Here is an 18,902-nt window from a genome sequence, read left to right as displayed (position 1 = left end):
CACTTATCCATAATATTTAGTCTACTTACCAACGCGTCGCTCAGTCGAGGTTGTCCTGGAAGATGAGCCGCACGTAGCCGGGCGCGCCCTGCAGCGGCGCGGCGCAGAACGGACAGATCGCGTGGAAGCCGTTCGTGCCGTGCGGGATGTCCACGCTCGCCCAGTACCTGTTGACGATGCACATGTGAAAACCTTTAGCATGTTATTCATGATTTTTGTTCAGAGCGTCGAGGGTTATGGTTTAAGAGCGTACGTAGGTATGTTCATACGCTCTAAAAATATTACTCTACGACGCCACATACCATTACCATACACTATGTGTCCATACACTATTTAATTTTATGGTTTATAAAGTATATATGCATGTCCCATTATTTGGCACAAACTGCACCTCAAACGACTTGACGTGACTTGACTTGACAGGATTTTTATAGTTTGGTACTGATTTACGAGTATTTATCCATAGGTGGTAGAACCAGAGAAGTTCAGCCGGGAAGGTGCTACATACTAAAAGTAGGTGAAAACCGTACTTTTAGCGTGAAACAGTTCTTAGCGTTGGAAGGGTGTGGACACCAGATAGACTTACATATGAGGGAACCACCTTAGTGCTCAGGGTTGACAACGTATCATGGTAAATGGCTACTGTCGCCCATGGGCATTTGCAATTGACCCCGTATAAGATTACTTTCCTGCCTAAGGTCGTCTGCAGATGCACCGCTACCACTTAAGGAATAAGCTGGAACGGCTCGAAAAAGTATGTCTCGCTTACCACACCCTAAACCAGAACACACTAACTCTCTGCTGTTACTAGGCCGAAATAGGTGTGGCGGTGGTGAAGGTTCTACCACCTTCAAATTCAACAATACAATTCGGTTCAAATCTTAAAAAGTAAATATTATACAATTTTATGGGATCACTATATTATTTTATATTCTATTTTTACGGGATGATATGTTCGCCCAACGAAAAAAATCCCACTATAAATTAAAATAAATAAATGGGTACCAGGCGTGAATACATTGATACGACCCACTTATACAAATATGTATATATACACATTTTTATATTTTTTAATCATAATAAACATTAAGATTGTTTGAATTACCTATAAGGTGAGTGAGTATTTTTACCATACACATGCCACTTGTAAACATTTAAATACTTCTCACCAAATACTGCACATAGATGCAATAAAATTGTGCATTTTCCACTTGTCAACTTATTCACGCTTGGTACGGAAATTCTCTTGAATAAGTCCTCGAGTCAACCAGGGCTACTCACTTGACGGTCCGCTCGGACGCCATGTGCCCGCACGGGTTGAACGCGTACGTGGGCGGGCCCGAGTCCACGTAGAACGCGGGCTCGATGCCCATGCACACGCGCACCACCGGCCCCGCGGTCAGGCACATCGGACAGCGGCGCACACCCGCCTCACTGCCCTCCGCGCCCCACGAGTGTTCACCTGAAAAAACAAAAATGTTAAATATCGACTTAGGAATACTGTATTGAGGTTGCGGGTGGGAAATAGTGGGAACTAAAACTAGCCAGCGACCGGCAATAGATGACCCTAAAGAGTAGTGTTATTTTTTTGAGTCTATGATTGATCCCGACTATTTTCTGGTGACGATTTGTTGTTTTTCTATCAAAGATGGAGTAGTCATTAAAATGACTGTGGAAACAAATCTTGCTTATTATTAATAGTTTAAAAGACACCTTCAGATGTTTACGCATATCATCATGAACATCTGGAGTGGTTAGCGTAAACGCTCATCAGGGCAGAGCCTTACCGTGATTCCACGCTCGGAGAACTCCAATCGCGTTCCTTTAGAGATCCCGCAGTCTACCGGTACCATTGAGGACGGCTATGAAAAGCTCCCTGACGTTTTAGTGAGGGATAAAATGCATCGGAGGTTACTTACACAGTTGTGCTGAGAGTCAAAATGTTTCATAAATGTTTTAAAAATAAAAGTATTGTACTGTAAAATAAAAATACTGCGGCCGGCCCGCGTTCAGCTCGTCCACCAGCGCTGCTAGCTAGCGTCGGTCCGAGTGACGTCACGTGTGGCACTCACCTTGCACGTGCCCGCAGTTGAGGTACACGTAGGGCTGGTTGAGGTCCTGGTGCGCGGCGGACAGCTTGCGCGGGATCACCAGCGTGTTGAGCCCCACGGGGCACTGCGGCCGGCCCGCGTTCAGCTCGTCCACCAGCGCTTCTAGGTCGCGTTTTGTCTGAGGAAAGGCAAAATAAAAGTTCATATGTCATAAACAGAATATAGTGTACTTGCTTCCTAATCGTATTTTGTCTGTGGAAACATAAAAATAATGTACTAAATGTCATGGTAAAACTGTGTGTGCCGTGTCCACCCAAAGTAACTACGAACATTAATAAATTTCTTATAAAGGTATTTTTTGAATAAAATATTAAGAATTTCACCCACCTGATGGTATATGACAAATGCCACCAATGGACAGCCTAACCCTAAATAAATTACAGTTTTAGCCAAGATCAGCTACAAATGTATTGATACCTCTATGAGCTAAGTTTAGTTGTACCAAAAACATACTTTTTAACAAGTTTATGTTTACAAAATGTGATAAATCCAACTGTATTTTTTTATAACTTAAACATTAAAAAAAGATACATTACTCTTCATTCTAACAACTATAACACAATAGATCATGAAAATGCATTGCAAATATTGAACTATATGAGAAGAATGTAATAAAGAAACAATAAAATTGATTTGAATAAAAGTTTACCGGTGAGTTTTTCAGTCCTTCAGCGCTCCGCCACAGTAGCGTGGCGCCGCACAGATCTATCATCGTGCCGTCTCTTAGCACATTTGTCTCTGCTTGGCAGGGTAGACCCTGGAATATACAAACATACAATCGTTAGAATTTGTCTCGTTTAAACAACGTCCCTTACCTTAGCATAATTTGTGGCCAAACGACATTACAGTTTCGGCCAGTACCCTTACCAGGAGTTTTTACGTTTCGACAAATATGACTGTTTTGGTATTTGTTTACAAATTTGCCCATACAAATTCCAATCAGCGCCCCTAGCGGATTGTGTCAGAACTAGGAAATCGTATTGGCCCATACGTAAACAAATACCAAAACAGTCATATTTGTAGAAACGTAAAAACTCCTGGTAAGGGTACAGAAGTCGGCTGAAACCTTTCGTCTCATAAATTTTCGAATTGCGTTCGGCCGTACTTGGCCACGGCCATTTACATTACAGCAGGGGTTCCCAATCTTTTGTAACCCGCGGCGCAGTTACAAGTTTAATATTCTTTCACGGCGCCCTGTGCCCTGTCCTAGCTAACTATTTGAAGAAGACAGTCGAAAGAAATAGGTAACTACAATAATAGTAGTTACCTTAGGTTTTTCGAAACGAATTTAAAACACCACAATATGAAATTGTACAATACGTTATTATAAAATAATTTAAACGGAAAACAACAAGAAAGACTTGAGGATAACAAAAATAAAATACGATATTTATTCAGTCAAATCAATGTGAAGGGTGAGCTAAGTGATCTCCTCGCAGTTTTTCAAAGCGGGGAATATCACTTGACACTGCTATTCTCATTTCTTGCTCCACATTGATATTTGTTCTTTATCACAGCTACATCTGAAAACCCAGCTTCACATAGATATGATGTTGCAAACGGAATGAAAATTTTTAATGCTTTGGATGTTAAATTTGGATTTCATTTTGAATCGAAGACCAAAACGCCAATATTTGTGGTGTCCAATGATTAGAGGATCGACTCACGGCGCCCCTCTTTACTTTCTACGGCGCACCAGGGCGCCGCGGCGCACACTTTGGGAACCCCTGCATTACAGATATTTCGTGTGCACTTTATATTTTCATTAGTCTTAAAAATGTTTCGGTTTCAGCCGAAAAATCAAAGGCACGGTTTCGGCTTTGGCTAAAATACCAATTTTTGTCTTTGAGATTTTTTTCCGATTAAAATATTTAGATTAGTAATTTACTAACGGGTGTAAAATACTAATAACTAAAATTAATACCAACTTAGCCAAAGTAAGTTTTTGACCTATTTGTTGGATTCGAGTCGGGGATTTGAAAGCAAAAGTGAGTAATTCTAAATGTTTCAGATTAAATTAGGCACGATTTCTCAAAGAGCCTTGAAAAATTCGAGATCCATTAAACCTATTACATAATAAATTGAGTAATACTTGCATGGAGGGTTCCGCTGAGTTTATATTACGATAGAACGTTACTTTGTTATTTTCATAATTTTCAAGTACTTCGAACTAAATTGTTGTTATTAGATTAAACTAATTTGGTGTCAGTTGATGTTCAAACTTGTGTAAGTGTCCACCCGTAATTGACTTATATCTTATATATAAAATTCTCGTGTCACAATGTTAGTTACCGTACTCCTCCGAAACGGCTTCACCTATTTTCACCAAATTTTATATGCAGATTCAGTAGGTCTGAGAATCGGCTACTATCTATTTTTCATACCCCTAAGTGATAAGGGTTGTTCACCCTTAACATTTTTTATTTATATGGCAACACAACGTTTGCTGAGTCAGCTAGTTGACTTATAAGATAATATTCTTGTTAAAATACTGAGAGAGTTTAGGTCAAGTTGACAGCATGCTCATTTTGATCATAGAATATCATACTACATTTATAAAAAGTTACGTTCGTATTAGGAATGACGATATGATGATTAATTGAAGAATCAATTTTTTGGTCCAAAAGTATCGATATTTTAAATTGGTATTAAATAATGAATCGATCTAGTAAATCGATTTTAAGTACCTGATGTAAAATTTGACATTGATATTATTTTCTGCTGTAATTGCACAATAACTGTACGTGTTTATCACATTGATTTTTTGTATTTAAAAGCATATTCTCATAGCTTTAAAAACAAACATTGGAACATCGATTTTTAAGAAATTTATTTACACATATTTTACATATAAATCCCTTAGAATTCTATTTGAACCGCTTATAAAAATCGATATTTTTCGATTTATGACGAATCACATTTAAATTGATCGATCGTTATCTCACCTTCTGCTGTGCGGAGCGGCTCTCCCTCAGCGAGAACACGGCTCCACCCACGGAGGTCTCGCGCCACGGGCCGCAGGTGGCGCTGCCGCCGCAGAAGTCCCCGCGCGGGTGCATTATCAGCACGCCGTTCGTCGTCAAGCCGTCGATCTCGTGGTTCTCCGTCCATTTCGTTGCTTTCTCCTGGAAGGTTACGTGAACAGTTATGAGTTGTAGAATTCCGATGACAATGTTTAAGTTTCTCTTCATATGAATGTTTAACGCCGGCAGCTAACCACCATAAATAGTGTTCAATGCTGCTGTGTTCCCATTTGAAGGGTTTAGTAAGTGAAAAATTTATATAAGTTTCATTGTCATTCCAACTTAGTCCTCAGGGGGCAACGCGAATATCTGTGAGCAATTAAAACTTAACAATCCAATCTGAAGTTGATTATAGATGTCCATAAGCACTGACCTGGCCTGGTTGGTGGTAGTGGATGATTCGAATTTTAACTTGCTTTAACGGTGGAAAAAACTTCATGCGGAATACTGGATACTTGACAGATCTTAAAAAAAACAGTTTCTAAAGGTGTTTGAAGTCTATCATTTCCCACTTAGCAAGCGCAGTGTAATATATGACATTTTCATTATAAAAGAAGAAGAGGAAGGGCCTGCCCAGCAATAAGACAGTAGAGTTGATGATGACAAGACGCACCGCAAGCTCCTCAACCACTCCAGTCTTATATACAAAAAAACACAACCAAAAACTCACGCCGAGAAATATATTCCTGGAGGAGTCAAACCCGGCCGCGTATATGCGGCAGTTGTTCACGTCGGTCCTGTCCGCGATGATGCGGCACGCGAACCGGGATATCGTGCTCTGCAACACCTTCGTGTCGCCGCTCTTGTCGCCGGCTACCGTGTCCATCACCACGAAGTCTATTGGTGACTCGGACGATCTGCCGATCTGTTGACAAATGATTAATGTATATTCAATAAAGATCGTAAAGTGAATTAAGAAACTTTAAGTAACATTTACGCAGTGATAGCCTAGTAGTTAAGAAACTCGTCCTCTCGATCGAGGGGTCCGAGGTTCAAATCCCAGACCTCTGATTTTTCAATGTTATGTGCGTATTAGAAATTAATTATCACTTGCTAAACGGTGAAGGAAAACATCGCGAGGAAACCTGCATACCTGAGAGATTTATAAAAAAAAAATACCAATACGCACTTGGCCAGCGCGGTGGACTACGGCCTAATCCTTCTCATTATAAGAGGAGACCCGTGCCCAGCAGTGGGAGGTTAATGGTTTGATGATGAAGTAACATTTGAAGGTGGTAGGACCATTTGTAGTTCGACTCCGACGACGCAATCAACCCACCCACTTCCTTCTAATCACAAACGTGTTTAACTCTGTTGTGTTCTGGCGTGCCAACTTAGTCCTCAGGGATAGTAACGCGTCTGAGGTCGACATTGTTGTACAATAAAGTACATAAACTGAAATATACGTTCGCAACAAACTTTGTCCACGTGTGTTATATATTGGACTTAACTACCATAGTAAGGCAATCGCCTTAATCAAAATTATGAAGAAGACATCCGATCCTGCACCGCCGCCGTGCCGTGGGAACGCTGACTCCCGCACCACCGCTCCGTTTCCATCGAATAGTCCCGAACGTGGGAATTCACTCTGGGCGCTAACATTGCCCCAGCAAGTCACTTAGGATAGTTAGTTTTAATTTAGGTTAGATTTAATCCAAAACATGTAATATTCTGTTTTGATTAAATACATATACATAAGTAATTCGGTCTTTCTGTATCCTGGCTGCTGCATCCCGACGCATTATATAACTCGTGTATAAACACAAAATATTACTTAGTTTTAAACAACATTAAACAAATGTTTCTTTTAAGGCTGTGTACTAATGAAGTGGCTTAGCTCTTTGATTATTGTTCCTATTTGGATTGTATTATATTTAACAATGCGGATAAATTTATTAATAAAATGACTAGGAAATAAACAAAACATAAATATTTTCAATATGTCGAAATTTTTGAGAGTAGAAATCACCGGGTAAATTACATTATGTGATTACAATAGTGCTATATTTATAAAAACAGACTGTTTTATTGGTAATTCCATGTACAATTATTTATTATATTGTAACCTTTTTCCTGACACTCATTAGAGTGTGGGATCATATACCTATTTACAGTTTAATTATTATTTCTGAAAAAAATAAATATCCCATATATTTGCCACGGACATACAAAGACAGGATGTGTCTTGTCTCTGTGTGATATTTTTAATTATTATAAATATATATAAGCGATATATATGATGGTCGAATACATAACAGATTATTCGATAAATTATCATTGTTTACAGCTACTAAGTCGAGTGAGTACGAGAGCCAAAATTGTCTCGCGATCAATTTTACTAGTAAGTGATGATCTTTTCACTTAAATAATAAATTTCAGAAAATAATATGTAGGTAAAATTTATTTTTGTCTTCTAATATGCTCTTCGTTTAGTAGAAATCAATAAAATAGAATACAAATTTAGACATAAGTGGACAACATAACTATTTAATATTTAATAAGTACGAATCACTTCAAATTGTCCACATAATTTAATAACATTAGACCTCACATAAGTGTAAGTTAATTTAATAATTAATTAATAAAATGCACAAATCGACAATGAGATCAATAGGTGTGAAGGCTGCGTTACGTCATCAGTTCCGGTGTGCGCGTGCGACGCTCCAATTGTTACTGCTGGCTTGTGATATTACGAAGGTAAGACGAATTCATTAAAGAAATGTATCTAGTATCGGGCTAAGATAGTCGTCGTCAGTGGCGGACTAAGCACGTCGGAAGCGAGAGGCGGAAGGTTGAATGAGGCCCCCAATCTAAGAAATTGATCGAATTTTACAATTAATGTCTACAAGGAAACTTTTAGACATTTGGAAGCCCCTCAGAACAAGAAGTCCGGGACGCACCACCCATTCGTGCGCCAGTGGTCGTAAATAAACCTGTTACTGTCCCCCTGCTGGGCACGATTCTTCTCTGAGAGTGTGAAGGGTTTAGGCTATCCTCCACCGCAATGGTCAAATGTGAATTGGTAGACTTCACACGCCTTTGAGAACTTTTTAAGATCTCTCAAGCGTGTATGTTTCATTACGATATTTTCCTTACAACCATAATTAATTTCTTATTCGCAGATAACGGATCAGCCTGGGATTCGAAACGCGGACTTCGATTGGAAAGCAGAGTTTTAACCATTAGAAGTTATCACAGTCTTCAAACCTAATCCTGATTAAATAATTTCTAATCCAACCATATCCCGTCCAATTTTCTAATTAACCTCTCTTCAATTGAAGTACCTTTACTACTGTGCTATTTGAGAGCCGTCAGGTTATTGTCAACTTCAACGGGATTGTACGAGTAATGATATAGAAGAATTGCAGTAAGTTGATTGCGGGTCCAATACATTAACGGTGCCTAAGTCCTATCACTCAGTTCCAATAAACCCTACCTGTATGGTATAGCCCTGCAGGGATGTACTATACAATGAAGTACATACATCGCTAACCTAATAATAATATATTAAGCGACGGATGTACGGTAAATTTTTGATTTTTTCAAAAAAATCTTTCAAAATTCGATCATCTAACGCGCCAATATAAAAACATAACCTATACTAGTACCAGTTATTAATAATGTCTTACTTTCCAAAGATATAAATTTTACAACTCATACCTACTAGAAATAGTCAAATTTCGATCCTTGGAAGACACAGCTTGGATAGATAGATTAAAAATAACGGACGTTAATTACCAAAGCTACCAGTGTTCATTAGAAGAATCATATTCATACTATTTTATAGTAGAGGTCATTGAATACACTGTTAGTAACATAAGCAATACTTTGTATAAACGACAAGAAGTCAATCAGCGGAACACGCCTCACCTCGGCGGCGCCTTCGCCACACGGCCGCACCACAGAGGCCGCCTTATCTCTGCAGTTTGCTTGCGTAAAAACGTTTAAACTATAACTTTATAATGGCTTTTTTACCGGTACCCGACGTTATGTGGTACTTTTAGCGCACTAAAACCGCCCCTGTGCGGTGGCCGTCCTCGGCCCCGCGTAGAGGATCCGGGATCCGGAGTCCGGGGTTTCCAAAGGAACGCAACCGGAGTCCTGCGAGCGCGTTGCTCCGTCGAGCTCTGCTCAAGTGACGCTCGCCACTCTATGTGGAGTGTACGACGGTATGCGGCACCATATACCAACTGTCGTTGTTCCCGGGTCGCTAGCCGGGCGGTTCGAGCTCCCACTCTTGCCACCCGCGGCCCACAAAGCTCCTTTTTAGTCGCCTATGAAAAGCAGAAGATAACGTAGCCCTATTCTGGTCTCGGATCTTTATAATGTCCTATGCGTATTTTCGATTTAAGTTTTTTTTTTAAGATTAAAGTGGTAAATGGGCGTGCTGATGGGATGTTCTCACTGTAATTAAGATCACATTGAACAAGGATTCTTTAAGGAGGCGTTGCCAATCATGACTACTAAGATAGCCGCATAATAAGGTACTATGACTTAATTTTCCATAACACAAGATTCATTTGTGTAAGATAATGAGGCTCAACGCATCAAGACACCCCAAAACTACTTCCTTCTTTACTAACGAAGACAATTTAACGATCTTGCTTGTATACGGATGCCCGCGAGACCGAAATTAGCATTTGATCCGCACAGAATTAGCCCATCACCGTACACTAATAGCCATGCTCTTAAAATAAGCCTGAGAACAAATCCACGACGCATTCCTCTGATTGCCACCCAGAATTAAACGAATTTGAATTTCAAGAATCTCTGTGATTTTATAGTAGATAATTGTCGTAAACTTATATTCAAATATTTACGATGCCAAAATATTAACAAATATAATGCCACGTCCGCACTACGCACGCTTGGAGTTTGCCGAAAGCTGCAAACCTCAACAAACGTGATGATCAAAATATATGGTATAAGGCGCTTACAAACGTATACAAACAAATCAATCCTTCTATACAAACATTTTGGAAGTGTGGCAAGCGTGCGGATACGGCTTAAAGATTTTTCTGAAATTGAAGTAGAAGAGTCCATGCTCATGAAGGTGATGACTGCTGCAAATGGGTGTAATGAGCCGGAAACCACCTCCAAATCAGCTGAATTCCTTGAGAAGCGTGGGTACCCCTGCTTTCATAACTTGATTTTACTCATAACCGCATACTTATACATTTCAGATAAAAAAATCTAAATTTATTTCGTCATATACGTATATAAAAAAATATTATAATTTTTATCTACTACGGCCCAATCTTGGATACCACTCCATTAATATTACACAGTATTAATATGATAAAAACGAGGAACTTACAACAATATTCCCTATAATTTTAAGAGACTGGGAAAAATCTGAAAAACCACGAACGGGATTCCCCGCAGGGAAAACCGGGATACCTCATGTGTGAAACCAATGTTAACATCAATTACTCAATCATAACCACAAAGGCGCAAAATTAAAACTACTGATATGAACACATTTACTAGTAGATTAATGGGTGCAACACATCAATAGGGATTGGAAATGAGTACGAGTACGAGTATGAGTACGAGTACGAGTAACTTTTTATAGACAGCTATTCAAAGTAGTCCTGCTATACAAAATCTCAAATAGCACAGTTTCTACCGGAGACCCATTATAGATTACGTTACTGGAAACACGTTGGAACGCGTTACATTAGTAATTCTACCTTACTATAGTCTTCAAACAAAGCACAGAATCTTTACATCACAATTAGGGAATAGGCAAAAAATCTTTCAAAATACATACAAGTTGCTAAGCCATTGCCTTGAGTTCCGAGAAAAACTATAAATAACGTTGCATTTTAAAAGGCATGATCTAATTTAGGTCATACGCGCTTCTTGATACATTATACCGTTGAAGCGACGGCTGACATTAAATCTTATTTTATTTTTACTGACCAGCTTTTCCCTCTGACATGACTGCAGACATTTCTTAGTACGCTTAAGCTCTAATTAAGCAGTGATAGCCTAGTGGTTCGGAGTCTGATTCTCAATTGAGAGGTCCAGCATTCGAAACTTAGTTACGCACGTTTTTTTTAAGTAAATTGGAAATTAATTGGATGAAGCATACTTCACTTAACTGCTACAATAAGTATTCTGACATTTTACTACTGTAGTAAAAATGTAAACAGAGAAAAAGATGCGTAGTCTGCGAATGACGTAGACAAAGAAGCGTTTAAAGACAATCCCAGGTATTTGCAAATTTTAAAGTAAACGCAAAATAATTTTATTTATATTATTTTATGCTTTACGCGTGTTTTGTGGGAAAATGTAAATAAATGGCTAATTTCAGGATGACCTAAGAAAAACGGCCTAAACTAATAAAAGCTTTGCTTTGTTGTCCGAAAAATTATTAATAAAATAGCAGCAACGGAGGGAAATTTGATTTGTACCTTTTTACGCGTGAAGTAAGCGAAAAAAAAGTTAAGGTTGTTAAACGGCAAATTACCTTTGCTTTTTTTCTTTGTATAGCTACCTACACTTTATATTTACTTATACGAAAAGTGTACGGTCGTACAACCCTGTATGAATAGTTAGCGAAATCTTCATATTTCAACGTCATGTTGCAACGCATGCTGATGTCGTGATACAAATGATTACCCGAGTAGAGCAATCTTGGTATTTTTATTTCACTAGCTTGTTGGTACAAGGCCGATTTAATATCCACACAATATTTAGAGAAACCTTGATTAAATACGCTCTGTCTGTGGACTCTGTGGTCACACAAATACAGGTCTGTGGTGGTCACCGTATAAAGGAAAATTCCCTTATCGCTAAACACAAGAAAAACTAGTCTTCCAAATTCTGAGACAAAATTAACGAATAACCCTTTCTACTTCGTCTGCGGCCACAGCATCGTAGTAATTACAGAAAGACGACCCACCCGTGTCCTACAGGCTTGAGTAAGATCGAGAACATATTTAAGTCGTTCCAACTTAGTCCTAAGGAGTATCTCTATGACATCGACCGAATAATGTTAATTGCAGTTGTTTATAGATCTTTTTGGACAGAATACAGCTTAATAACAATTATATTAAAAACTAATTAATTTCTTGATAAATATACATAAAATTTATAGCAAAACTTAACCTTTCTTATTCGAAACATTTATTTGTACTCATAATTTAACTTTAAATTTTCATAAATGCATTGCAAAATGCACGTGAAATGAAACACTATTTTGATAAAGTGTTTCAATATTGAAAACGGTACAGTGTCGAAGCAAAGCACTTAATTATTGCGGTCCATTGTGCTTCGCATCAGAGCACATAAATGTGTGTGCATGTGTCATTCTCATGTAGTGAACGTTTAATTAAATTCCGCTTTACTTATGGAACATTTTGGGTAATAATATTCATTCAAATACAATGATTTCAAATATTAATTTTGGTATTGATAACATGCCTTATAATTAGATATGACATTACTTTTATTATAAATGAACGTATTTACAACAAAAGAACAGTATTTGAAAATCAATATACCTTCTGCAGTTAAAAAAACGGTCAATGAACAATACTGTTTAAGAACTTGACCGTACCGACTCGTTTGAGAACATTATCAGGGCGCGATAAAAAACTCAAGAAACATCCCGGTTAAACCAGATTTCAAACAATAGAAAACAAAGAATGCGTATTGAACATTACTTGCAGACAGACATATTGTGTTTCAGAAGAATAATACCAAAATTTCGCTCCGTGGGTAAGAACTAGAAAATCAAGGGCAAAACGCATTTGTATCTAGCAACACATTTATCTATCAACAATCTTTTACCGCGTTAAAATCGCTGGTCTTACGTGCAACACCGAGTCATGGTTAGATGTTATCAGTTGTGCAAAGGTCAGGGGAATCGATCGGTATAATTTCACAAGTGCACAATGCAGGACTCGTAGTAATGTATGCCGGCGGTATTGCGGTAACGCGGCTCGGTAGTGTTGCCAACTAAAATTAAAACATATTTCCAATAATTTCAGCAAACAAAAATCGACACTTCTGGAGCAACAAAGACTATTCCATAAATACACGTCGGAATACTTTGCTGAGACTAAAACCTATTGCCCAACGGTGGACTATAAAAATAACTTCTAACAAACAATTCATTCCAGACAAATTTTAAGGAGGTTTATTTCATCCGTAAACGTTTATGCCAACAAAAAATAGAGTAAGTATATTTTAATTGTGCGAAGTATGGATGCAAGTCCTCGTAGCGGATTAGAAATATTATTTCATGATCAATTAGATTATATTATATCAGGACTCCCATCGAACATAACGTTCAAGTTATAGTAGAATATACGACTAATCTATCCACGTCCGTTTCTATTATAGATTTGCCTACCAAAGATAACGTTTGACCATTTCTGCATACTAAACATTGTCGAATTTCGATTTTTAGTAGCGTAAAACTGTGTAATTTGCGACACATAATAATTGCTAGGTCAGAACGAAAGGCTGGTAACACGTACCGTGACGCAAGCGCCGCACCGCACGTCACCACCACATGACCACCACCACATGACCACCACCTACTAAACAACAGCAATGCGGACTGGTGCACGCTAATCCGAACACTCAAAATGACCTGACTACTCAAGATTTAACAACTAGGTTTCATTTACATGAACAGCCATAGAGAGTGTCAGTCGTTTTTGTTTATAATATAGGAGTAGCAGACGAGCATACAGTCCACCTGATGGTAAGTGGCTACTGCCGCTCATGGACATCTGTAATCACCCCCAGATAGGATTAGACATTCCTGCCTGTGGCCGGCCACAGATGCGCCGCTTCGGAAAAGTATGTCTCACTTACCACACCCTTCGAACCAGAACACAGCAGCGCTTATTACTGTTGTTATCAGGTAGAAATAGGTGTGGTGGTGGTGCCGCCGAAGTCGAACCACAGAAGCTTCTACCTAATTCAGTATGCCGTGGCAGACAAAAAGTTTTCTCATAAACAAGATGTATTGATGTATTTATATCTACCGTAACACAGCCGCCGACACGGATCGTGCCTGTCAAAATATTGTACGTACAGAAAAATATTATCGTACCAGACATAATAATATTTTTCTAAACAACATTATTGATAGTCGCGGCCTGTGCCTGGCACTTAATGTTTGTCTTAAGAATATAATGATAAAAAGATAAGGATTTCCTGAATTAAAAGATAAACCTAATCCAATAGATTTAAAAGGCTGATTGAAACATGTAATTGAACACTTGTTATATTTTTACCCGACTAAGAGGGTAATATTTTCCCAGTGCATGTATGTATGAGTACATAACGTGTCTCATTCTCAGGCACGCCCTACAGCTTAAAACGGCTTAACGGGTTTTAACGTATGGTTTAGTTACTCGTACATTATTTTAAATTGTAAGTGATATAGGCTACATCACTTTTATCCCTGTAGTACCGGGACCAGAATAGGGCTACGGTATCCCCTGCCTGTCGAAGAGGCGGCTAAAAGGGGCTTCCGGGGTTGCCGGCGGCAAGAGTGGGAGCTCAAACCGTCCAGCAAGCGAACCCGGGAAGGACAGCGGTTTGTGTGGTCGCATATCATCATGTAATCACCACGGGATGTAAGAGGAGCGTAAATTGCTCCCCCCCAGGGCAGAGCCCGATAGAAGGACATCGCGTTAGGAGGACTACAGTTGTGTTCCGTTGGAGATCCCGGAGTTCTCCAACTAACGGAGGACGGCCACCGGGGGGGTTGAGTGCGGTAAAAATCCCACATAACCCGGCGTCACTCCCATGGCGTCGGGTACCTTTTGAAGGTTACATCACAAAAAACAGGCTACATCAGTTTACTGTTCAATTAAATATTTTTAAAACAGTCATTTTTTTTTGTTTTCATAATAATTACTGGTTAAACACGCTTCCAACGTACTAATATTCGTATCTTGTAACACAAGAAACATTATATATTTTCTGGCGTAAACTAACAAGCAGATCGCTCTAATGAACCTGAAATAGACTCGTTATTACTTTTAATGATGACTCGTAAAACTTTTCTTAACGCAACGTAACTATGTACTGTTAGGAATATTGCTGTGCAGTTTCTCCTCTTTATTAAACGAACTATCGTTAGTATACATTTTGTTTAATTAAAGTAAAAATATAAAAAAGTCATATTTTTCTATACTTTTTAAGTAATATTGAAATAACAAAGGAGCAAACAGTCCACCCGATGTCCATGGCCGCGCATGGACCATGGACATCTGTGCCCAAAACCATATAAAACTGGTTCAACCTGAACCTGAAAGCTAGTTCTAAGATTTGATCCATACCTACTAAGGTATCATACCTACTGAGGTATGGATCAAATATTAGAATTAACTTATTAAATTAAACTGTCAAATATCTTTCTTTGATAAAAAAAAACTTTGATAAAGGTTAATTTTCTTTCCAAAGCAAGATATTTGACAGTGTCTAGATGGCAGAAATACTGTAATGTAAGGAACTTTTTTCGTAAAATTTGCCCACACAAGCCGAAACTAAACCTCCGAGAGAAAACCAAATCCTACTTCGCGTTATTAAAATACCAAATATCTCGAAAACACACGAAGAAACGGCAAGGACACGTATCAAAAGATGAATAAATCTCAATCACAACTAGTGTCATATGAATTTTGAATCGCAAATCCGTATAACGCACGTTAACATGACGTGACTTCATCGGGATTACCGATCCGGCATACCTGTAGATAAATAAATACATGTTTGACCACACCAACGGTTAAACGTAAGACAATCTTGTCCAATCAACTAATCTTTATAAGCCATCATAATCAATTTTATTCTGTACATATTGTTATACGCCTTTAAGTATTGGAAACTACCTAATTAGTGTACCTATTACTTGTATTCTCCAAGTTCTGTACATTTAACTGTAAGTGTCCTAAAATTTACAGATAGGTTATGCCTTCAAGCAGAATACAGCAGTGCTGTTATTAGGCAGAAATAGTTGTGGCACAGGTGTCGCCGGAGTCGTTGTGCTTTTTGTAAACATCTAGACACAAAATAAAATTCGTTTTTATTTTGTGATCTAGATAAGGGGAAAATTTAAAAGGCCTGTAGTCGCCAAACATGTGCTAGGATGACACTAATTGATCAAATACGGATCCTAGAATAATTCTCCCACTTCACATTCAGTCACATCGTCACATTCAGGTACGAAACGGACATTGAAGAATCTACAGCAACTTGAATTGGACATAGTTAAACGAAAAGGATCCAATCTATATCAAGTCTTCATAGTCATCCTTTTCGTTTAACTATGCCCAATTAAGATTAAATCTATTATCACAATTACACAAAACACTTAACCAAAATATTCTTACTCACACCACATCTTAACACAGGCCGTATTGAAGGGCATTACCATTATTATTATTCTTGTTTTAGTTCACAACAAACTAATAGCTATTTAATAGAACTTATCCTTCAACTTCGTCATATCCCATTGTAATAAAATTCGTAGTATTGTTTGTGTAGTCTGAGAAAAGTTTCCCGACAACAAAGGATCTCCATGCGGAACGCACAGCCGGAGTCGTATTCATTAACGCCTCGCCCTTTACACTACCGTAACTCCGTAATATATGGAATTTTGAACACCACGTAACAATAAACTGATGGCCTTTTATGCTATATTGATAACTTTTATGTAATTAAGTAATCTCCAAAATCATTGAAAGGTCTCCACACAAACTTACCTTTCCCTGCAAAAGATCATAATTTTAAATTCTGCCTCCTAGAAATATTGAAATGTCGATATACCAATGGTATAAAATCTAAAAATATGGTAGCTTAAAATTGGATAGATTGATTATAAATTCAGAATCAAAATTAGAAGTCACTAAGGTTTAACGCCTTTAGTCGCCGTCTGCTACTTTTACCAAAATAAAGAAATAACCTTTAACATCATACATACGAGACACCTAACATTGTCATCAGCGACCTCAGTCAATGACCTTCACGTGCAGATGATATAACAGTTGAACACACGAGTGTAACGTTAGAGGTGTGACACACAGTAACGCTGTAACACAAAACTATGACCGCAGTAAGACGACGCGGAGAACTCTATTACAGAACCGCGACTGTTATCTGAACATTTCTAATTATACTTGCGATTAAACATGAACAATGTTGGCAGTGAAAACTTTATTAGTCTTCAGTTATAATTTCGTTGGGTAAAAATATACTTTAAAAGCGTACACACACAAAATATTCGTAATATCAATTATAATTGAATTCATTTGGATTTTATGTTATGTTTGGGTTATCTATAAACAAATAAATAAACACCGAAATATTCGACACATGTGCGTATTAGAAATTAATTATCACTTGTTATATTGTTGAACGGAAACATACTAATAAACCTACACGCCTAAGACTTTTAGAATTACGAATTCTTTCTTCTATGGACTACGTTAGAATATTGAGTTGAACATTGAGCATAACGAAGTTACTTCAGACACATTCTAGGCATATTTTAAAGTAGGCAGCCTACCGACATTCAAGGGTCTGTTCAAGGTATTTATTCCAGTCAACTCAAAGAAAAGTAAGAACAACTTTTCATCAGTAGATATACCAATTACCCAGCCCTTACCCACTTCAATGCAATATTGTGAATCGACGACAAAACAGTCGCAAATAGGAATATTGGAATGTCAATCGAAAGACGAACAAAAGGCTTCAAATTTCCAAATCGTAAAGATGCGAATGGCACAAAAAAAGGAAACCAATTAGCCAACACACCAGGTGGAGTGGCGAGTGGAATTTTGGTCGAGTGCACAAAGCGGTACAGTGCAACGCGGTAAGGCTATCCGGCCGAGAGCAATATTGTAAATCGACGATAAATTAGTCGCAAATAGGAATACTAGCATTTCAATTGAAATACGAACAAAAAGCTTCAAATTTCCAAATCGTAAAGATGCGAATGGCACAAAAAAGGAAACCAATTAGCCAATACACCAGGTGGAGTGGCGAGTGGAATTTTGGTCGAGTGCACAAAGCGGTACAGTGCAACGCGGTAAGGCTATCCGGCCAGAAGCAATATTGTGAATCGACGATAAATTAGTCGCAAATAGGAATACTAGCATTTCAATTGAAATACGAACAAAAAGCTTCAAATTTCAAAATTGTAAAGATGCGAATGGCACAAAAAAAGAAATCAATTAGCCAACACACCAGGTGGAGTGGCGAGTGGAATTTTGGTCGAGTGCACAAAGCGGTACAGTGCAACGCGGTAAGGCTATCCGGCCGGGAGCCGCCAGACCGCGACCGACATTGAAATCCGACCGCTCACCACTCGGCGAACTTCCTTGCCGACTATCCTAGGATTTACGTGTATCACAGTTTTAGTTTTCAATGACTTTTGGACTAACTTACCGGCTTAATTACAATTTTTAATGTAACTTTACATCTTAGCTCAATTGCTGTAGAATTCTAACCAGTTTTTTACAACTTTCTTATTTGCAGTATTTGTTCAACTATTTAATTTGGCATTAATTATTCATTTCATATAGTTTATTGTTAAATCTTTATTCTTCATACGAAGCAACTAGGAACGATATCGATGCAAAAGCTAGAAATTTCCTCTCATCACAATTTTAAATCAAATGTGAGATTAATCAATGACTCTCAATTTTCCTTAAAATTTCTCAAAACATTATCGTAAGTAAACTTTCTAGCAACATTAAAAATAAATTACTTTATAGATCATTCCGCTGCGTCA

At 38.2% G+C, this 18,902-nt stretch overlaps 1 protein-coding gene across 2 annotated transcripts in view; it reads right to left on the bottom strand.

The window, feature by feature from the left end:
* Nucleotides 1–18,902, bottom strand: part of Pli (E3 ubiquitin-protein ligase pellino) — a 101,929-nt gene that overhangs the window by 5,508 nt on the left and 77,519 nt on the right. For both annotated transcript variants that reach the window (XM_073073952.1, XM_073073953.1), the window contains exons 4-9: nucleotides 5,805–5,999; nucleotides 5,057–5,236; nucleotides 2,761–2,868; nucleotides 2,073–2,229; nucleotides 1,282–1,462; nucleotides 30–167 (exon numbers count right to left, since the gene is read on the bottom strand). In XM_073073952.1, the coding sequence (XP_072930053.1) occupies nucleotides 41–167; nucleotides 1,282–1,462; nucleotides 2,073–2,229; nucleotides 2,761–2,868; nucleotides 5,057–5,236; nucleotides 5,805–5,999 (948 nt within the window). In that variant the 3' untranslated portion in view covers nucleotides 30–40. The remainder of the gene's footprint in view (nucleotides 1–29; nucleotides 168–1,281; nucleotides 1,463–2,072; nucleotides 2,230–2,760; nucleotides 2,869–5,056; nucleotides 5,237–5,804; nucleotides 6,000–18,902) is intronic.

The sequence above is a fragment of the Epargyreus clarus genome, unplaced genomic scaffold (assembly GCF_041222505.1).
Source record: "Epargyreus clarus isolate Ecla_fem2 unplaced genomic scaffold, WU_Ecla_fem_2.2 ptg000006l, whole genome shotgun sequence".
In the NCBI taxonomy this organism is placed as follows: Eukaryota; Metazoa; Arthropoda; class Insecta; order Lepidoptera; family Hesperiidae; genus Epargyreus; species Epargyreus clarus.
This window is presented reverse-complemented; position numbering and strand designations above follow the sequence as displayed.